Source organism: Chiloscyllium punctatum, chromosome 24, assembly GCF_047496795.1.
Source record: "Chiloscyllium punctatum isolate Juve2018m chromosome 24, sChiPun1.3, whole genome shotgun sequence".
NCBI lineage: Eukaryota > Metazoa > Chordata > Chondrichthyes > Orectolobiformes > Hemiscylliidae > Chiloscyllium > Chiloscyllium punctatum.
Genome location: NC_092762.1, coordinates 41,734,270 through 41,756,924, shown reverse-complemented (window position 1 = coordinate 41,756,924; position 22,655 = coordinate 41,734,270). Strand labels below are relative to the sequence as shown.

Genomic DNA, 22,655 nt, shown 5'->3' with positions numbered 1-22,655 from the left:
TCCAGCACCACATTTTTCAACTCTGGTCTCCAGCATCTGCAGTCCTCACTTTCTCCTTAGTGATGTGTAAGTGTGTGTGTGTCGACATGTGCAGTTTGACTGTGATAGACCAAGGATAAGCACAAGGTGCTATTGAAAGTCCAGTTCACAACTTCAACTTCCAGTTCCAAACCCAAAAAGAAAAATAATGATTAACAGTTGAGAAATCCAACAGACCATTGCACTGGCTTTACATCTGCTGACGTCCACAATGCTGGTACAACTTTCACCTTCTCAGGACCTAGGCAAAAACCTCTGCTGATGATACACAGCCTGTGTGCTGGACATCAGGCAACCTGAATTGAATTGTTTTCTTATTTGGATTCAGGTTCATGTGGTGAATTCTGTCAAACAGTAGCATGAGATGATCCAAGTACAGCAGGACCTGGACTATATCCATGTTTGGACTAATAAATGCAAGTAATATTTATGCCACAGAAATACTGGTCAATATCAATTGCACGCAAGAGAGAGTCTATTCATCATCTCTTGACATTAAATGGCATTACCATTGCAAAATCCATCCCTCCTCCTCTCCCCCCACTACCCACTTTCTGAGCATCAGCGTTGATCTCAAACTGAATTGGACTGGCCACATAAATATGGCCAGAGGAGCAGGTCAGAGGCTGGGGATCCTGCAGCAAATAACCCAGCTCCTGACTCCCTAAACCCTGTCCACCATCTACAAGGCACAAGTCACATGTGGGATGGAGTATTCCCCACTTGCCTGGATGGATGTAGCTCCAACAACACTCAAGAAGCTTGACACCATCCAGGTGAAAGCAGCCCACTCGATTGACCCTGTATCCACAAGCATCCACTCTCTACACCACTGATGCTATCTATCTGCATTCTCCAAATCCACAACCACTTCCACCTAGAAGGACAAGGGCAGCAGATACATGGGAACATCACCCCCTGCAAGTTCCCCTCCAAACCACTCACCATCCTGACTTGGAAATATATTCCTTCACTAATGCTGGTCAAAATCCTAGAACTCCCTCCATCACAGAACCCCAGGAACTGTGGGGTTTAAGAAGGCAGCAAAGCCGAAACAATTAAGGCAATTACCTCTCCTTCCCAGTGAGGTTCACATCTGTACCAAACTGGAACAATGTCTGCCAGGTGGACCTCATAGAATATGTGTTCCCTGATCGGGGCTGTTAATCTGGTCCAATCAGGGAGACCTGACTGACAGATAAGAGCAGGAGTGTCAGGGATTCTGCTCACTCTGAGAGCTGCCTCTGAGCTAACAGGGCCGGTGTTATGTAGTAAATAAAGGGTGACTTGGCGATGGGATGCTGGCCTTTGCGGAATTGTTTCACTTTCCGTGAATGAACAAATCAATCAGATATGGGGAGAGTTCTAATGGGTACAGGTACTCCGGATTTACAGATATACTTGTTCATTCTCTTATTCAAGTTAATGGGAAATTGAGACTGAACGTGAGAACAGCCTAAAATTGAAGCAAAAGCTCAAATGTACTGGTCAAGATAATGAGAAAGCAGTGGGACTGGGTCAAGATAATGAGAAAGCAGTGGGACTGAGAGCATTGGCTGGTGCTTGTAATCTGCAGGTGTGACTGGATCTGAGGAAGTGCTCTCTGGGACAATAGGAATCCTGTGGAGATTTCCCTGGAGATTCCTGTGTCTAACAGTGACTCTGAGCAGCGTACATTCCAAATGTTGTGACTGTGGATCACCCAACTCAGCTTTTGTCAATCCCAAGTTCCTGAAAACCTGTTGATATATATATCTCTAGCTGAAAGGATGATGTGAATGCTGGTGTCTGTCTTCTGCAGGGCATTCTGGACTGAGGGTCAATCCACTCATCAAACGATATGAGGGTTTATCTTACAACAGGGACATTGTGCGGCATCAGCTTTATCGCATGAGGCGCTCTGACCACGAGGAGGAACCAATCATTCATCTGCAATTCTCTGCTCACCAAAGGTATTTCCCAGTCTCCCTTGGAGGTGGGGGGGGGGGGGGGGGAGGGGGGGAGGGATGTTCTAGATCTTTCTACAGGTTTGTCCCATTTTATTTGAAGATTACTCCCTCTTAGACGGTAAGATCATAAAGTAAAGAAGGAGATTTAGGTCATCGTATCTGCTGCACCATTCGATCCTGGCTGATGTGTTTCTCAACCTCATTCTCCTGCCTTCTCCCTGTAACCCTCAATCCCCTTAATCATCAAGAGTTATTGCTGTGTTCATGACTTGGACGCCACAGCCTTCTGCTGCAATGAGCTCCTGAGCTCCACAGATCCACCACCCTCTGGCTAAAGAAATGCCCCCCGATCTCAGCTCTAAAGGATTGTCCACTCTCTCCAGGCCACCCAGTATTCTGTACGTTTAAATCAGACCCCCCCCCCCCCCCCCCCCCCCCCCCCCCCTGCCACCCCCATCCTCCAAATCTCCATCGAGTACAGACCCAGAGTCCTCAACCACTCCTCATATGACAAGACCCTTATCCCCGGGATCGTTCTTATTAACTTCCTGTGGACCCCCCCCCTCCAAGGCCAGCACATCTCTCCTTAGCTATAGGGCTCAAAGGTGCTCACCATGTTCCAAATGTGGTCTGACCAGAGCCCCATACAGCCTCAGCAGTGTATCTCTGCTCTTGTAACCTAGTCCATGAGTGGGGCCTACCCTTTCCCTAGTTGCTCTCTTATTCCTAAAGCATAAGATACTTTGGGATTCTCCTTCATCCTACTGACCAAGGACATTTCATGGCTGCTTCTAGCCTTCCTCGTTCCATGTTGATGTTTCTCCTGCTTCCTTTAAACTCCTCAAGGGCCCGGTTAGATTTCAGTTTCCTAAACCTTACTTCTGCCTCCTTCCTCTTTTTGACTCATGTCGTCCAGCGTTCCTGAACCTAGCCTTCCTTATCTTTCCTCCTCATGGGAACATGCTGCTCCTGAATTCTGATCAGTCGCCCTTTAGGAGACTCCCACATGCCCAGATGTGGATTTACCCCCAAACACTCAACCCCCAATCTAATATCTCCAGTTCCTGCCAGCTACGGTTGTAATTAGCCTTCCCCCAGTTTAGCACTTTCATCCAAGAGTTAGTCTGATCCTTATCCTGGGCTATCTTAAAACTTATGGAATGATGATCACAATCCCAAAATGTTCCCCCACTGAAACGTCAATGACCTGGCCATGCACAGTCCCCTATACAAGGTCTACTGCCATTCCTTCCCTTGGGGGACTATCTACATATTGTTTCAAAAAATCCTCCAGGATGCCACTTAACAAATTTTGCCCCATCCAAGCAAGTTTGAATCATCCAATACGACAACATTTTACCATGATCTGCTCACATATCTGTTCCTCCATCTCTCACTAGTTATTGGGAGCTATGATGTGGAGGTGCTGGTGTTGCACTGGGGTAGACAAGGTCAGAGGTCACACAACACCAGGTTACAGCCTGGCTGGTTTATTTGAAATCACAAGCTTTTGAGAGGTGAAGTCACCTGATGAAAGAGCAGCCCTCCGAAAGCTTGTGATTTCAAATAAATCTTGTGACTTCTGACTTTAGTGGGTGGCACGGTGGCACAGTGGTTAGCACTGCTGTCTCACAGCGCCAGAGACCTGGGTTCAATTCCCGCCTCAGGCGACTAAGTGTGTGGAGTTTGCACGTTCTCCCCGTGTCTGCGTGGGTTTCCTCCAGGTGCTCCGGTTTCCTCCCACAGTCCAAAGATGTGCAGGTCAGGTGAATTGGCCATGCTAAATTGCCCATAGTGTTAGGTAAGGGGTAGATGTAGGGGAATGGGTGGGTTGTGCTTCGGCGGGTCGGTGTGGACTTGTTGGGCCGAAGGGCCTGTTTCCACACTGTAAGTAATCTAATCTAATCCCAATGACCCAGAAATCTGAAACTCTCCCTACCATAGCAGTCCCTCAGTGGCACGTAGCACAGGGAGTAATCCTGAGATTACAGCCCTAGAGATCCTGCTTTTCAACCTTTCTACATAACTCCCTGAATTCCTTTTGCAAAGAACAAAGAACAGGCCCTTCTGCCCACCAAGACTATACCGACACATAATACCTTTCTCAACTAAAAACCTTTTACCTCTGTCCGTATTCCTCCATTCCCTGCCTATTAATATATCTCTTTCCTCTCTCTCTCTCTCGGCTTATGTCATTAGTTCAATATAGACCACTGCCTCTAGCTGCTCACCCTCTCCTTTCAGAATATCCTGCGCCCGCTCAGAGACGTGCTTGACCCTGGCACTAATGGAGGAGGCAAGACATCATCCTGGAGTCTCACTTGCAGCCACAGAGACACTTATCTCTGCCCCTGACTATAGAGTCCCCATCATCGAGTCATACAGCATGGAAACAGACCCTTCGGCCCAACTCGGACCATGTTTCCTAAACTGAACGAGTCCCATTTGCCTGTGTTTGACCCATACCCCTCTAAACCTTTTCTATCCATGTACCTGTTTAAATGTTGTAATTGTACCAGCCTCCACCACTTCCTCTGGCAGCTCGTTCCATATGCGCACCACCCTCTGTGTGAAAACGTTGCCCCTTTAAATCTTTTCCCCTCTCACCGTAAACGTATGCCCTCCAGTTTTGGGAAAAGACCTTAGTAGTACCCCTATTCGTGCCCCCTGATGATTTTGTAAATGTCTATAAGGTCATCCCTCAGCCTCTGATGCTCCAGTGAAATAAGTCCCAGTTATCCAGTCTCTCCTTATCACTCCAGTCTCTGTAACACCCTTGTAAATCTTTTCTGCAGCCTTTCCAGTTTAATAACATCCTTCCTATAGCAGTGCAACAAGAATTGTACATGGTCCTCCGAATGTGGCCTTCCCAAGGTCCTGTAGACTTTGACTCTGCCCAGGTATGGTGCCACTGACCTGGCCGCTGCTGCTTGCCCCTGAGAGGCCACTCCTCTCCCACACTCCCTCAAACAGTCTGCCTGTCTGAGAGGCTGATAGCCACAGGGACCCCTGCACTGCGTGCCCATGCTTACTCACCTTCTGTGCAGTCACCCAGTGTTTTGTTGGTCTGGGTAACCCTTACTGGTGGGCATGACCGGCTCACTCAATGCCCTCTCCATGACATTCTCAGTCTTGTGGACACTCGGTAGTCAGTCCGTCCACAGCTCCCAGCAGCCCACACGGAAAATCGGGAGCTGCTCTTCCAGCAGGCGTGGTCACCATAGACACAGATCCATCACTACCCACAGGTATCATCTTCTGGAAATCTACTCAGCACAGGGTGGGAAGGTGGGGGGGGGGGGGTGTCTGCTCTTTGTCTTTTCAAGTTCACTGACTGTGAAAGGGCTCATTTTGCTACTGCAGAATTCACGGAGTTTCCAAATCTCCCCTCCCCCCTCAAATCTCAGCTCCAACTGCCCTCTTGACCTGTCCATCTTCCTTCCCACCTATCTGCTCCACCCTCCCCACCCACCTATCGCAATCACCTCCACCTACATCAATCTAGTGCCATCCCACCTCTCCCCCTGCCCCATTTATCTCTCAGCCCCCCTACCCCCTCCACCTTCCTGATGAAGGGCTTACGCCCGAAACGCCGACTCTCCTGCTCCTCGGATGCTGCCTGGCCTGCTGTGCTTTTCCAGCCCCACTCTTTATCGACTCTTGAGTCTCCAACGTCTGCAGTCCTCACTTCCTCCCACTTTCCATCTTCTCAGAGAGAATAACGTGTGGATTGTGATCACACCTTCTACAGGGAGTGCCCTGCCTTCTTCTATTGAAAATGGTGAGAATTTGGAATCATGAGATCCCCAAATGGACTAGCTATGGCCCAGGAAGAGGCTCTGGACTGAACCTGCCTCCCCCAACACTGTCAGACGGAACTTTGGAGACCCTGACCTGTGTCAAAACTGTGAGAATGTAGTGCCTCTCAACCACCATGCTTGCCGTGGTTATAATTTTACCAAATTTCACCTTCGCCCCCATCCAGTTCCTCGCCTATCCAGCTATTACTGAAATGTGGTTTGGGTGAACACAGACTTTGAGACGGGGGAATCATGGTGTCAGGTTATCAGGGTATCTGGGTGTTTGGATGTTTGGGATTGACAGTGTCAGAGTATCAGGCTACCCATGTATGAGAGCTTCTGGATTTGAGAGTATCAGGGTATGAGGGTGGCACAGTGGTTAGCACTGCTGCCTCACAGTACCAGGGACCTGGGTGCAATTCCCCCCCTCGGGCAACTGTCTGTGTGGAGTTTACACATTCTCCCAGTGTCTGTGTGGGTTTCTACCGGGTCCTCTGGTTTCCTCCTACAATCCAAAGATGTGCAGGTTAGGGTGAATTGGCCCTGCTAAATTGCCCATAGTGTCCAGTGATGTGAAGGTTAGGGTGGATTAGCCATTGGGAACGTGGAGATAGAGGTAGGATCTTGGTGTGAGAGGGTTGCTCTATGGAGCAGACTCACTGGGCCAAATGGCCTTTGCCTGCACGAAAATCCAGAGGGTATCTGGGTATCCGAAATAAGGGAACTGTGCTGTTGAGACGTTCGTTCTGTGCTGTCTCTCCTGCAGAAAGCTGTTGCCACAGTGATGCTGGAATGTCTGCTTCAGAAGCAGTGGGTAAACAGCTTGGAGCTCCCTGACTGTACTTTTTCTGAAATCAGACAATAGAAGCAGGATTGGGTGGAGCCAGCCTCACACTGACCCAGGGTATAGTTTTGCTTGGGGTTTGGAACTGGTTGTTGAAGCTGATAGATACAGCTCTCTCTCTGCTGCAGCAACAAGCTTGCGTTCTCTCTCTCTCTCTGTCTGCTGCTCGATTGTTTCTTTCCCTGTCCCTCTCTCCTGGACTGGATGGGAGCGAGCATGTAGGGAAATTCCGTTTTGCTGAATTTGTCTTTGCCAAGGGTGTGTTTATGGGATGCTGGTATACTGGAACTGTTAATGATTACGTGATAAATAACATATTACTTTAATAACTATTTCAATAGAGTTAAAGTGATGCCAGTTTTTCTTATGATTGTATATTAATTGAATTATAAAAATGGAGTGTGTTTTGCTTAAAGCGGGGTAGGGGACCATTTGGAACATATCTGGACCACAGCGCCTTACACTGCCCTTAAATCAAATAAAGAGTAAGGGTCCAGGCTGTTCAATTGACATATTTTGAGGGAGTTTAGTCTGGTCCTTAACACTGGGTGTGTGGGTTTCTGGCTGTATGGATTTCTGGGTATATGGGTTTCCGGGTATGTGGATTTCTGGGTGTGTGTGTCTCTGGGTGTGTAGGTCTCTGGGTGTGTGTGTCTCTGGGTGTGTGTGTCTCTGGGTGTGTGTGTCTCTGGGTGTGTGTGTGTTTCTGGGTGTGTGGGTTTCTGGGTGTGTGGGTTTCTGGGTGTGTGGGTTTCTGGGTGTGTGTGTCTCTGGGTGTGTGTGTCTCTGGGTGTTTGTGTTTCTGGGTGTGTGTGTTTCTGGGTGTGTGGGTCTCTGGGTGTGTGGGTTTCTGGGTGTGTGGGTTTCTGGGTGTGTGTGTCTCTGGGTGTGTGTGTCTCTGGGTGTTTGGGTTTCTGGGTGTGTGTGTCTCTGGGTGTGTAGGTCTCTGGGTGTGTGTGTCTCTGGGTGTGTGTGTCTCTGGGTGTGTGTGTTTCTGGGTGTGTGTGTCTCTGGGTGTGTGTGTCTCTGGGTGTGTGTGTTTCTGGGTGTGTGTGTCTCTGGGTGTGTGTGTCTCTGGGGGTGTGTGTTTCTGGGTGTGTGTGTCTCTGGGTGTGTGGGTGTCTGGGTGTGTGTGTCTCTGGGTGTGTGGGTCTCTGGGTGTGTGTGTTTCTGGGTGTGTGTGTTTCTGGGTGTGTGTGTCTCTGGGTGTGTGTGTCTCTGGGTGTGTGGGTTTCTGGGTGTGTGGGTGTCTGGGTGTGTGTGTCTCTGGGTGTGTGTGTCTCTGGGTGTGTGGGTTTCTGGGTGTGTGTGTCTCTGGGTGTGTGGGTTTCTGGGTGTGTGGGTTTCTGGGTGTGTGGGTGTCTGGGTGTGTGTGTCTCTGGGTGTGTGGGTGTCTGGGTGTGTGGGTTTCTGGGTGTGTGTGTTTCTGGGTGTGTGTGTGTTTCTGGGTGTGTGTGTCTCTGGGTGTGTGTGTTTCTGGGTGTGTGGGTTTCTGGGTGTGTGTGTCTCTGGGTGTGTAGGTCTCTGGGTGTGTGTGTCTCTGGGTGTGTGGGTGTCTGGGTGTGTGTGTTTCTGGGTGTGTAGGTCTCTGGGTGTGTGTGTTTCTGGGTGTGTGTGTCTCTGGGTGTGTGTGTCTCTGGGTGTGTAGGTCTCTGGGTGTGTGTGTCTCTGGGTGTGTGGGTTTCTGGGTGTGTGTGTTTCTGGGTGTGTGGGTGTCTGGGTGTGTGGGTGTCTGGGTGTGTGGGTGTCTGGGTGTGTGTGTTTCTGGGTGTGTGTGTTTCTGGGTGTGTGTGTTTCTGGGTGTGTGTGTCTCTGGGTGTGTGGGTTTCTGGGTGTGTGGGTTTCTGGGTGTGTGTGTCTCTGGGTGTGTGGGTTTCTGGGTGTGTGGGTGTCTGGGTGTGTGTGTCTCTGGGTGTGTGTGTCTCTGGGTGTGTGGGTGTCTGGGTGTGTGGGTGTCTGGGTGTGTGGGTCTCTGGGTGTTTGGGTCTCTGGGTGTGTAGGTCTGTGGGTGTGTGGGTTTCTGGGTGTGTGCGTTCCTGAATGTGTGGGATTGTGGGTGTGTGAGTTTCTGGGTGTGTGGGTTTCTGTGTGTGGGTTTTTGGAATGTGTGGGTTTTGGGGTGTGTGGGTTTTTGGAATGTGTGGGTTCCTGGGTGTGTGGGTTTCTGGTTGTGTGGGTTTCTGGTTGTGTGTGTCTCTGGTTGTGTGTGTCTCTGGGGGTGTGGGTTTCTGGGTTTGTGGCTTTTGGGGTGTGTGTGTTTCTGGGTGTGTGTGTTTCTGGGTGTGTGTGTTTCTGGGTGTGTGGGTCTCTGGGTGTGTGGGTCTCTGGGTGTGTGTGTTTCTGGGTGTGTGTGTTTCTGGGTGTGTGGGTCTCTGGGTGTGTGGGTCTCTGGGTATTTGGGTCTTGGGGTGTGTGGGTTCCTGGGTCTGTGGGTTCCTGGGTCTGTGGGTTCCTGGGTCTGTGGGTTCCTGGGTGTGTCGGTTTCTGGGTGTGTGGGTCTCTGGGTATTTGGGTCTTGGGGTGTGTGGGTTTCTGGGTCTGTGGGTTTCTGGGTCTGTGGGTTCCTGGGTCTGTGGGTTCCTGGGTGTGTCGGTTTCTGGGTCTGTGGGTTCCTGGGTGTGTCGGTTTCTGGGTGTGTGGGTTTCTGGGTTTTTTGGTTCCTGGGTGTGTGGGTTTCTGGGACTGAGGTCTGAAACCCCAGGGACTGTTGGAGCTTCTTTGATTTCTTTTCCCCTCAGCCAGAAAGCAGAAACATTCCTGAATATCACTGAGAATACTGAAATATTACTGATGTATTCCTGAAAATACTGAAATATTACTGAATCTCACTGAAGAGAATGGGAAGTTTCCAAGCCGGCCGGCTGGGTCATTGATATGGTTTTCGTCCAGTTGAAAGGAAAGTGAGGAATTGAGCAGTGACATTGTGCTGTTTCCTCAGATATATCGGGAAACAGCTCCGAGATCGGAATGTGACTCAAGCCTTTCACAACGTCAGGGTCAGAATCAGGGTCAGGGTCAGGGTCAGGGTCCAGCTGAAGATGAAGGATGAGGGATGGTTCCTTTGAAATGGCCTGGCTGTTGCCAGACAGAATGTTATATTTGGAGAAAGGTTGGAATGCTCCAGAGTGATGTGAATTCCAAGAAGGATTGTTTAAATTAACTTCACAATTCAGTTCCAGTGACATTGTGGAAGGTTTTACCTTTTGTAGAAGGAACCTTCACCTGTTAACCCAACCTTTCAGCTTGGTTCAGAATGGAGACTGATCTTTCTATATCCAGCGGGATAGACCGTGGGAATGATTGCCACTTCTCCCTTTCAGACTGAGCATCCTGTGTTGCCTGTGATCTTGACCTGACCTCCCAGTGCAGGGGCATGTTAGTCAGGGACTGGGGGTCTGGATACAGAATGGGGAGCGGCACCGATTCACCAGAACAACCCTGAGGCTAAAAACAAAGGTTAGATTGAGGAGAGCGAGTTAAAGTTAAGGGTGTGATATACACGAGAAAGTGAGGACTACAGATGCTGGAGATCATCGGAGATGGGAACATACAGGGCACTGCTGAGACCATCTCAAACAGTGAGTGCAGTTTTGGCCTCCATATTTACGAGGGAAAGTAGGACAAACTGCACTCATTTCCACTGGAGCTTAGAGTGAGGAGTGACCTCATTAGAGTGTCAAAGATCCCGACTGGTTTGATCAAGGTGGATGTGGAAAGGATATTGCCTCATGTCGATCAGACCGAGGGAGCCCTGGGCTGACCCTTCAGAACAGAGGTGATGGGAATGTTCTTTTCTGAGAGAGGTTTGCAACTTTGGAACTCTGTGCCTCAGAAAAGGTGGGAGATGGGGTTAATACTTTGAAGACAGATTCTTGCTCGGGGGAGTTGAAAGATCATCGGGAAGTAGATGGGAACGTGGAATTTGAAACATAAACAGATCAACCACGATCACACCGAAGAGTGTAGGAAGCCTGAGGGGTCAAACGGTCTCCCTCTGCTCCGATTTCATGTGCTCTGTGACCCTCAGTCCCCGGGGTGTTGAGGTGACAGTTTTTGCCCATTGTGCAGCCTATCAGATGTGTTGAGACGGTTCAAAGGCCTGAGCTCTGGATAACCACCTCCACTAATACCCAACCACACAGACTTGTACCTAACAGTGAGGTTCACTGTCACAGAGTCACCATCTGACAGCGAGCACCTCTTTTATTTCTATTCCAGGCAATTTCGCCTTCGACTGAAAAGAGACTCAAGCACGTTCACAGGAGATTTCAGAATTAAAACTGAACACGGCCTGGAAAATGCTGACCTCTCTCACCTGTACTCTGGGCATCTCCAAGGTAACTCGGTTGGTTTACACTCCCTGACTGACTGTGGCTTCATTCATTACAGCTCTTCTCTGTTGTCCATGACGCCAACACACAGGCTCACACTGAGGGAACACTTAGTACATTCACCATTCCTCTTTTCACTACCAAGTTAATTTTAGTGGTTTATCAGGGATGGATAATCAGGTGAAGTCATTAACTGTTATAATACAGAGGATAAAAAACATACAAACAAGCCATTTATCCCAAATACCCAATGCTCTCGATTATGCTCCACTTGAGGCCCATTCAATTATTCCTGTCAACCTCACCCTCTGTCTCCCTTCTCCCTCATGCGTCTTGAATTATTAAAATGTTTAGACTTTATTGGGCGTTTCCCACAATCCAGCAGCCATGGCTCTTTCTGTAGCGCCTGAATACATCCCTCTGCTGCTCTGCCTCTCCTACCCTTCCCTCATCTTAATGAGCTTTGTGTGTCAATTATTTAACCATTTAGATTAGATTAGATTCCCTACAGCGTGGAAACAAGCCCTTCGGCCCAACCAGTCCACACTGACCCTCTGAAGAGTAACCCACCCAGACCCATTTCCCTCTGACTAATGCACCTAACACTATAGAACATTACAGCGCAGTAGAGGCCCTTCGGCCCTCGGTGTTGCGCCGCCCTGTCATACTAATCTGAAGGCCATCCCACCTACACTATTCCATGTACATCCATATGCCTGCTCAATGACGACTTAAATGCACTTAAAGTTGGCGAATCTACTACCGTTGCAGGCAAAGCATTCCATACCCTTACTACTCTCTGAGTAAAGAAACTACCTCCGACATCTGTCCTATATCTATCTCCCTTCAATTTAAGGCTATTCCCCCTCATGCTCACCGTCCACATACTTGGAAAAAGGCTCTCCCTGTCCACCCTATCTCAGCCTCTGATTATCTTATATGTCTCTATTAAGTCACCTCTCAACCTTCTTCTCTCTAATGAAAACAGCCTCAAGTCCCTCAGCCTTTCCTCGTAAGACCTTCCCTCCATACCAGGCAACATCCTCGTCAATCTTCTCCAAACCCTTTCCAAAGCTTCCACATCCTTCTTATAATGCGGTGACCAGAACTGTACACAATACTCCAAGTGCAGCCGCACCAGAGTTTTGTACAGTTGCAGCATGACCTCCTGGTTCCGGAACTCGATCCCACTATTAATAAAAACTAAAACAGTGTATGCCATCTTAACAACCCTGTCAACCTGGGTGGCAACTTTCAGGGATCTGTGTACCTGGACACCGAGATCTCTCTGCTCATCTACACTACCAAGAATCTTACCATTAGCCCAGTACTTTGCATTCCGATTACTCCGACCAAAGTGAATCACCTCAGACTTGTCTGCATTAAACTCCATTTGCCACCTCTCAGCCCAGCTCTGCAGCTTATCTATGTCTCTCTGTAACCTACAACATCCTTCATCACTCCCCACAACTCCACCGACCTTAGTGTCATCTGTGAATTGACTAACCCACCCTTCTACGCCCTCATCCAGTTCGTTTATAAAAATGACGAACAGCAGTGGGCCCAACACCAACCCTTGCGGTACACCACTAGTAACTGGACTCCAGGATGAACATTTCCCATCAACCACCACCCTCTGTCTTCTTTCAGCAAGCCAGTTCCTGACCCAAACTTCTGTATCTCCCACAATCCCATTCCTCCGCATTTTGTACAATAGCCTACTGTGGCGAACCTTATCGAACGCCTTGCTGAAATAAAATTAACCAATTTTCCTCATCAATCTGTTCAGAGACACTATAACACATCTGTGGAACAGATGGGTCTGGAGCCCAGGCCTCCTGGTTCAGGGGGAGGGAATCTACCTCAGTGTCACAGGTCAGCCAATTCACCTGACCTGCACATCTTTGGACTATGGGAGGAAACTGGAGCACCCAGAGGGAACCCACGCAGACACGGGGAGAATGTGCAAACTCCACACAGGTAGTCGCCCGAGGCTGGAATCAAACTTGGGACCCTGGTGCTGCGAGGCAGCAGTGCTAACCACTGAGCCACCGTGCCACCCCTTTTAAATTCTCACAAGTAGCTGCCTCTAATTTTGCTATCTAACATTTCTAATCCATAGCAGTGCAAACTGAAGAAATAATTTTGCAATGTTTTTTAAAGAAATTTCAAAATGACAACTTAACTCCTTCAAATCCGGACAAGCCCCCAATTTGTTACAGTCTGATCACATGCAAGGTTTCCCAAGTTACCATGCTTTCAGAGGGCTGTCACAAACCATCAACCTCCCCGTGAGAAGGATGGAACAGTCTCCACTTGTTATGAAGATGTGGATGTACTGTATCTTGAAGAGAGTTGAAAAGCCATCAAGGACTTAGAGAAGCACGGAGCGTGCTGGAAAATTTAAAATGTAACGGTGCATTGAAACAACTTGCAAAGTGCTGTGTTGCCAGGATACAAAAACAAATTTGAATTTGGCCAATCACAGAGTCAGTCACAGAGATGTACGGCACAGAAATAGACCCTTCGGTCCAACCCATCCATGCCGACCCGTCTATCCCAACCCAATCTAGTCCCACCTTTCAGCACCCGGCCCATATCCCTTCAAACCTTCCTATTCATATACCCATCCAAATGCCTTTTAAATGTTGAATCAGTTTAAATTATGCCCCAAGTTACCAAAATCCAATCGAATTTGAAAAAAAATAATGTTTTGACAACATTAAACCAATAAAATGATCTGATGTTTTGGGGTATAAGTATCAGACATTTTGAACAGTTACCCTGAGCTCTGGTACAATCCATCAGCAGACCCCCTCCCAGACCCCAGCTAGGAATCACCTTAAAGCTGCTCCCACCTCATTCCATAACTCTGCCAGGTAATGTGGCAGGAGACTTCTTGGAACAGCTTTCTGTTGGAATTCCCCTCAGACTGCAGTGAGAGCGAGAAACTAACAGTCGTTCAGTAACAATCGCTGTGCACAGGACCCAGTAATATATAGGTAAAAACAATGACTGCAGATGCTGGAAACCAGATTCTGGATTAGTGGTGCTGGAAGAGCACAGCAGTTCAGGCAGCATCCGAGAAGCTGGAAAATCGACGTTTCAGGCAAAAGCCCTTCATCAGGAATTATTCCTGATGAAGGGCTTTTGCCCGAAATGTCGATTTTACTTCTCCTCAGATGCTGCCTGAACTGCTGTGCTCTTCCAGCACCACTAATCCAGAACTCAGTAATATATGACAACATAAACAATATTCAGTAATATACAACCATCCGACATAAAACATACACTGATATATAACAACAACAGAGGGGAGGGGAGGCCATGGCTTAGTGGTATTATCGCTAGACTGTTAATCCAGGGACCCAGGTAAGATTCCAGGGACCCTGGTTGGAATCTGACCATGGTAGATGTTGGAATTTGAATTCAACAAAAATCTGAAACTAGGAATTTAATGATGACCATGAATCCATTGTTGATTGTTATAGAATCATGGAGATGTACAGCACAGAAACAGACTTGTCCATGCTGACTAGATATCCTAACCTAATCTCGACCCATTTGCCAGCACCTGGCCCATACTCTTCCCATTCATATACCCATCCAGATGCCTTTTAAATGTTGTAATTGTACCAGCCTCCACCACTTCCTCTGGCAGCTCGCTCCATACACACACCACCCTCTGTGTGAAAATGTTGCCCCACAGATCACTTTTATATCTTTCCCCTCTCCCCCCTAAACCTGTGCCCTCTAGTTTTGGACTCCCCCACCCCGGGGAAAAGACCTTGTCTATTTACCCTATCCATGCCCCTCATAATTCCGTAAATCTCCACAAGGCCCCCCCTCAGCCAAGATATAAAAGAGACCTAAGGAGCAACTTTTTCACACAGAGGGTGGTGCGTGTATGGAATGAGCTGCTAGAGGAACTGGTGGAGGCTGGTACAATTGCAACATTTAAGAGGCATTTGGATGGGTATATGAATAGGAAGGGTTTGGAGGGATATGTGTCGGGTGCTGGCAGGTGGGACTAGATTGGGTTGGGACATCTGGTCGGCATGGACGGGTCTGTTTCCATGCTGTACATCTCTATGACTCTGTGGTGGAAGGATTGAGGAAACACAGACTGAAGCTCAGTGACAAAACAAGCAAAGATGATGTGACACACAGCTAGTGGGTCGGAGCGAGAATGCACTAAGAGTGGAGGAACAGTCTATCGAGGTCACAGTGTCATACAGCACAGAAACAGACCCTTCGATCCAACTAGTCCACGCTGACCATGTTCCCAAACTAAGCTAGTCCCACTGCCTGTGTTTGGCCCATCTCCCTCCAAACCTTTTCCCATTCACCTACTGTCCGAACACCTTTTAAATGTTGTAACTGTACCTGCATCCACCACTTCCTCTGGCAGTTCATTCCACACACCAGTCACTCTCTGTGTAAAAACGTTGCCCCTCATGTCCTTCTTAACATTTTTCCTCTCAGCTTAAAAATATGCCCCCCCTAGTTTTGAAATCCCCCACCCTAATGAAAAGTCCCTTGTCATTCACCTCACCTTTGCTCCTCTTGATTTTATAAATCTCTATAAGGTCACCCCTCACCTTCCTACGCTCCAGTGAAAAAAGCCCCAGTCTACCCAGCTTATCCTTATAACTCAAACCCTCCATTCCCAGCAACATCCTGGTAAATCTTTTCTGAACCCTCAACAGTTAATCACTATCCTCCCTGTAACAGGGTGACCAGAACTGCAGACAATACTCCAGAAGGGGCCTCACCAACATCCTGTACAACCTCAACATGACATCCCAACTCCTATACTCAAGGTCTGAGCAATGAAGGCAAATGTGCTAAATGCCTTCTTAACCACCTTCCCTACCTGTGATGCACATTTCAGCGATTTATGTACCTGAACCCCTAGCTGTCTGTTCTCCAACACTACCCAAGGCCCTAGCATTATTTGTACAAGTGCTGTTCATGTTTGTATTCTGTAAAAAGGGGATTTGACTGTCATCTGAAATGGAAAAATGAGCAGAGTTACAAGGAGAAGTTGAGGTGGTTGCATTGCTTGCTCGATGTAGACCGTGATGGGCTGAATGGCCTCCTTCAGAGCAGTCCCGATTCTGATGGCTTTTCGAGTGAGTGTCGAAGAGAGTTGGAAAGGATTTGCAGGTGGTACTGCTGGTGCTGCTTGATGCTGGAGTCTCCTGTGGATATTAACTCTGGCATTGACTGGTTGCTGTCCAGTCACTCGATGTAAATCCTTGTGGGCAAAATGTAAAATCATTCCTTTCTTTGTGACATAAAGGGATATGTGTGGAGTAAGTGATGAGTGACAGACAAGCCCTTTCTTTAATATTAGACAGAAGTAATCAAGAACTGAAATCCATTATGGCGCACAGTGAGACATGAGAAGTCTAAGCTCATTCCTTTTCTACCCCCAGGTGACAGAGCTTCCTTTAGCCATGGCTCGATCATTGACGGCCAGTTTGAAGGCTTTATCCAAACGGAGAGAGGCAGGTACTACGTTGAACCCATTGAGCGCCATGTTCAAGGAGAAAACCCTTCTGTTCATTCCCTCATCTATCACCAGGATGACATTGGTGAGTGCTGAGTAGAAACACACGTTACCTTGTGGGTTTTTAAATTCACTTTTGGGACGTGGGTGCCGTTGCCAAGACCCGCATTTCTCATCCATGCCCAGCCATCCCTTGGGAAGGTGGTGGTGAGCTGCCCTCCTGGATTCATATCGCCCTTGGGGTGCAGGCGCAGGCACAGTGCTGTTCGGATTGGAGTTTCAGGATTGGATCCAGTGCCAAAGGAATAGATTGTGTCTCAGAGAGCCACCCACAACACTGGTGCACAGCTGCAGCAGCAGCAGGATATCTCCTGTTTGACTGCTCGGGGCTGGGGTGTTGTTGGGGGCTGGGATGGTGAATCAGTACAGTTCTGGCTTCCAACTAAAGTCAGGCTTGTGGCTGATTTTCAGCCTTCCCGGAGAATTTGTTGATTGAGCTTCACTTGTTTGTACATGTGAATTAAATCCACAGAAGCGATGTGTCATTATTCAAATTACATGTTGTCCATTATTACTGGGGCAAGATGAAAACATGTTCTCATTCCTGTGATAACACGAAATGTTTTCAATCAATTTGTGGGGTTTTTTTTGTTTCACTCTATTCCTTCCTCTTCTGTCCTGGTTGCTTCATCTTGTCGCAGTTAAAGTTGGACCTGGAGTGTACCCTGGGGAGTCATGGGCTGACCAGGAAGTGATGTCATCGTCATAGAGGCCGACAACATGGAAACAGGCCCTTCGGCCCAATGTGCCCACGCCACCCAGTTTTTCACAATTTAAACCAGTCCCCTATCCCTCCACAGCTATCCCATCCATGTACCTGGCTAAATGTTTGTTAAATGACAAAATTATACTCGCTTCCACTACCACCTCGAGCAGCCCTCTCCAGACATTCACCGCCCTCGGTGTGAAAGATTTACCCCTCTGGGCTCTTTTCTATCTCTCCCCTCTTATCTTAAACCGATGCCCTCTAGTTTTAGATTCCCTGAATGATTAAAATCAAAGACGGACTCAGAAGTTGTCGCTTTTCCGTTTCCATGTCAATGTTATTTGTGGGATGTTCCTGTGTGAAAATCAGCAGCTGTTTTGCATACAGCATGGGAGTGACTGATCTTCAGGAGTACTTAATGGGATGCAAGATGCTTTGGCCATCTCTCTGTTGAGAAAGGCACCAAATTAATGCAATTTGCGTCTTTTATGACTGAGATGGGAGAGTGTTTCTCTACTCCAAGTGTGAATCTTTAGAATTCTCCAGCCCAGAGGATTGCCCAGTCTCTGAGTCCAGTCAATTTAGGCATCATTAGAGTTTTGAATATGAACAAAATCAGAGGGAGAGTGCTCAGTGGCGCAGTGTAAAGAGAGCGATCTCTCCCTCAAAAGTAAAGAGCTGATTATTGACTTCAGGGAGCAAGGTGGAGGGCGTACCCCTGTCTACATCATTGGAGCTGAGGTGGAGATGGTCAACAGCATCGAGATCCCAGAAGTGACCCTCGCCAACAATCTGTCCTGGACCACCCATGTTGATGCGACGGCCAAGAAAGCACAATGCCACCTCGACTTCCTCGGGAGGCTAAGGAAATTCAGCATGGCCATGAAGACCCTCACCAACCTTTACAGATGCATCCTAGAAGGCATTCTACTTGGATGCATCATGGCTTAGGACAGCAACTGCTCTGCCCAGGAGCGTGAGAAAACACAGCCCACTCCATCACCCAAGGCAGCCTTCCATCCAATGACTCCATTGGCATGTCTCTCTGCCTCAGGACGGCAGCCAATGACATCAAAGACCCCTCCCACCTCGGTTAGAAGCTCTCCTGTCGGCCAGCAGATACAAAAGCTTAAAAAACAAGTCCCAACAGATTCAGGAACAGTTTCTTCCCCGCTGTTATTAGAATTCTGAATGGATCTGTCAACTTTCAAATTTAATGTTGATCTTGTTTTTTTGCGTACCTTCATTGCAGCTGCAGCTCTGTATTCCTCGCTCTGTTCAATCACCATGTGATCATTGTATGGCATGACCTGCCCGTACTGAATGTGAGACAAAACGTTTCACTGTACCTAGGTACGTGTGACAATAATAAATCAAATCAAATCAATCCAAATCAAGGGATATGGAGAGCAGATAGGAATATGAATTGGGGGAAGCAATATCTCAGAAAGCTCGCCTCCTGAAGGCCGAGGGGTTGGTGGACAGAGACTACACCCCTGACAGAGCAGCACCCCCTCAACGCTGGGACTCTCAGAGAGGCCGAACCAGACCATTCCAGACACTCCATGTGATGGCAGCATGTTTGAGATCTCCCATGGCACGGATAAATCCCGATGTTTGATTCTGGGATTGGTATTTATCGCTGATCTCTCTCTGTGTTTCATTCGGTACAGGTCATTGACAGTTAATGTCCTCGCACTTTTGTTGACCTTTGACATTCCTGTTTGGCCTCTGTTAGAAACTGGGATTCTGGGCTGGGAAAGGCAGTAAGTGAAACCCAGACTGGGAAGGCAGCGGATAAGATCCGCACAAAAAGAGGCTGCGGCTGTATCCCTGAGTGGGAGAAACAGTAGCTGTGTCCCAAACTGGGAGGGGCAGTGGACATATCTGGGATTGGGAGGGGCAGTTGATGTATCCGGGATTGGGAGAGGCAGTGGACCTATCTGGGATTGGGAGAGGCAGTGAATATATCCGGGATTAGGAGGGGCAGTAGATGTATCCAGGATTAGGAGAGGCAGTGAATATATCCGGAATTGGGAGAGGCAGTGGATGTATCCGGGATTGGGAGAGGCAGTGGATCCATCTGGGATTGGGACAGGCAGTGAATATATCCGGCTTTGGAAGAGTCAGTGGATGTATCTGGGACTGGGAGAAGCAGTAGATTAGATTAGATTACTTACAGTGTGGAAACAGGCCCTTCGGCCCAACAAGTCCACACCGCCCCGCCGAAGCGCAACCCACCCATTCCCCTACATTTACCCCTAACCTAACACTACGGGCAATTTACCATGGCCAATTCACCTGACCTGCACATCTTTGGACTGTGGGAGGAAACCAGAGCACCCGGAGGAAACCCACGCAGACACGGGGAGAATGTGCAAACTCCACACAGTCAGTCGCCTGAGGCGGGAATTGAACCCGGGTCTCTGGTGCTGTGAGGCACTGTGCCACCGTGCCGCCCACGGTGTATCTGGGATTGGGAGAGGCCAGCCGCTGCTGTGGATACCAGCCCAGTTTTTCCCACTTGAGTGGGATCAGGCTATCATCAATGCACAGATCCAGAGTGGGCCCCTTCATGGGTTAAACCAAGCTGGGCACTGAGGGTAATGACCTGAGACTGCAGTGTTCACCGAGAGATAAAACATTCCCTCAGCAGTCAGTCCGTGGGCAGAATCTGGGGCTCAGCCAGTCCCCGGTGTGCTTATGCAGGAGATCCGTCTGTTTGGCTTGTAACCTCCTCTCGTTAAAGGGAATGAACGCAGGTTGCGTACTAATGGGAGAGACAAAGATTTTGATCGACTCTAGTTCAATCTCTTGTTATCAAAGACCCGTGCTTCTTAAATGAGTGGTGTTTGTACACAAAGCTGATCAGGATCTGTGTGAGCCGCAGTCAGCTTTACTCAAACTTGCGTCTGCTGGTTAATCTAACCACAGGAAAAGCCCAGACACTAGTATCCAATGATCTTGGTCTGCACCTGGTCAATCACCAGCAAACTCCCAGTAAACCAAGAAAGGTCAGTGTGAACCTCATCTGAGACTCTGAAACATAATCCTCATCAGCGACTTTATAGTGTGCTGGGTAGGTTTCACCTCAGGAGGCTGGTATCTCTCTGAATGTGGATTCTAGTCACTGGCTCCCTCCCTCTCCGATGAAATATGATCTGGATCATGTCATCCACGTAATGGATCGAGCGATTTACAAGGAGTAATTCAATAAGGGGTTTGGATGGAATCTCAGACCATTTGGACAAAGTAATCGGAGTATATAATAACATGTTATGTGTTAATGTAATATAATGTGTTCTATAGTTACTAGGTTACTGCTGTGATCAGGAATATCATTCTGTATTTTGGCACAATTTTCCAAATTTCAAAAGACGATTGTGTAGCTTTTTAATTGTAGAAACACAATAGATCCTCATGTCCAACTCCTGAGGAAATGCTGGTCTGTTGGGACTCAAGTGCTTGGCATGTGGAGCATTTATTTGTGGAATAGTACCTTGGAAGTCTTTGGGATCCAGGGCTGTAGCTCCTTTCCTGGGAATGAAACCTACCCAGCACACTATAAAGTCGCTGATGAGGATAATGTTTCAGAGTCTCAGATCAGGTTCACACTGACCTTTCTTGGTTTACTGGGAGTTTGCTGGTGATTGACCAGGCGCAGACCAAGATCATTGGATACTAGTGTCTGGTCTTTTCCTGTGGTTAGATTAACCAGCAGACGCAAGTTTGAGTAAAGCTGACTGCGGCTCACACAGATCCTGATCAGCTTTGTGTACAAACACCAGTCACTTAAGAAGCACGGGTCTTTGATGGACAGGTTCTTTCACTCACCTTTGACCTCGCTGTCTGAGCTTTGGCCACTCTGTCCCACCCCTGTCCTGCTGTTGCAGTCTGTTTTTAATGCTTCTGTCTTTCGTCAAACAAGAGCTACCTCAGGAAGACAGTCAAAGGAGTTTGTGGCTGTAACAATTACTCACCACGAAGCCACACAAATGCCAATGTGTCAGTTCAGAAACCCAACAGTGAACTGGAACCAACATGGTCATTCTAAAAGATGAGAGACTTAAACAATCCAGATCTTTTTCAATATATAATTTCAGTTACATCACACTGGAAACCTTTGCTATAAATTCTGTGTCTTACAATCTTATACTCCCCAACCACCTGATGAAGGAGCAGTGCTCTGAAAGCTAGTGCTTCCCAATAAACCTGTTGGACTATAACCGGGTGTTGTGTGGTTTTAAACTTTGTAACCAAGCAGTGTGTGTTGATGTTTGATGTGTGGGTTGTTGTGCCCCTGTTTGTGTTGATCTGTCCAACAGTCTCTTCATGAACACGCACAACATCAAATTACTGAGCTCAGGAGCTGTGCCAACAGCACAGTTAACCCCTTACTGGCTCACTGCTCTGCTCCATCACCCTACCCTGAGTGGGCAGAACTCCCTTTCCTGGCTGCGCGTGCTCATCAGTTCAGCAGGAAGTCTGTGGTCACACATATGATTTCGATATCTTTAACATTTAATTGGACAACCCGACACCCACCGAGCCCCCTGCCTTCCCTATCTCCTCACCTTCAACAAGCCATCCCCTACACTCCCCAAACCTCACTCTCCCACTCCAATACCCTTCAAAGCCAGTAGAGACCACCCTCAAAACATTAAACTGACAATGTGTGGGGCTCGTTTCTCCAGAATTTAACCCTGACAGCTCCTTCACCATTTGGAGCAGTATAATGTAGGTACCTTGAGCAGCGGGAGCACAAATTCAAATTGTTTGTGACCATAGCCTTTATAACTTCGAATCCGAAATAGTCCCACCATCACTTTGTGAGAAACAAAGCCCACTCACTTCAATAATTTCAGTCCGAGACAAGATCTGAATCAGTAGTGTCATTTATTTTACACTTGCAAGTGGGTGTGATGTCCAGTGCCTATAAGGCAGAGGACATACACACACCAAGTTCAATTCATACATAATATTTATATGATTTGATGTCTTTTGTTTTACATTGCTCCTCCCCTGCTTACATCTTCCACTTCCCTAAGACCGGCCCCCATTACCCCTGTTTATCTCTTGCCTTATCCGGCCTTGTATGTGACAAAATGCTTATTCCTGGCCTCACAAGGCTGTTTGACCTCATCCTGCTGTAGGTCATTGTTAGGCATATTCTTTCTTCATCATTATCTACCCCCTTCATCTGTGCCTTTACCGAGGCCGTTCTGATCCCAATGACCCTTTTAATTGGGGTTTGTTCCTCTGTCTCTGTAAAAGTGGGAAGCAGATGTTTATACCTACTGTTTGTACAGGCGTATCTAGCTTAACTTCATCCCCTCACAACATCTTATCTATTTGCCCGTAATGTCTACCATTGTTTTGCAGTCACATCTCATTCTGATATACAATTTTAG

The 22,655-nt window shown here is 47.9% G+C and overlaps 1 protein-coding gene across 2 annotated transcripts in view; it reads left to right on the top strand.

The window, feature by feature from the left end:
• Positions 1-22,655, top strand: part of LOC140494480 (disintegrin and metalloproteinase domain-containing protein 10) — a 129,546-nt gene that overhangs the window by 4,354 nt on the left and 102,537 nt on the right. For both annotated transcript variants that reach the window (XM_072593697.1, XM_072593696.1), the window contains exons 2-4: positions 1,841-1,991; positions 10,851-10,969; positions 16,405-16,563. In XM_072593697.1, the coding sequence (XP_072449798.1) occupies positions 1,841-1,991; positions 10,851-10,969; positions 16,405-16,563 (429 nt within the window). The remainder of the gene's footprint in view (positions 1-1,840; positions 1,992-10,850; positions 10,970-16,404; positions 16,564-22,655) is intronic.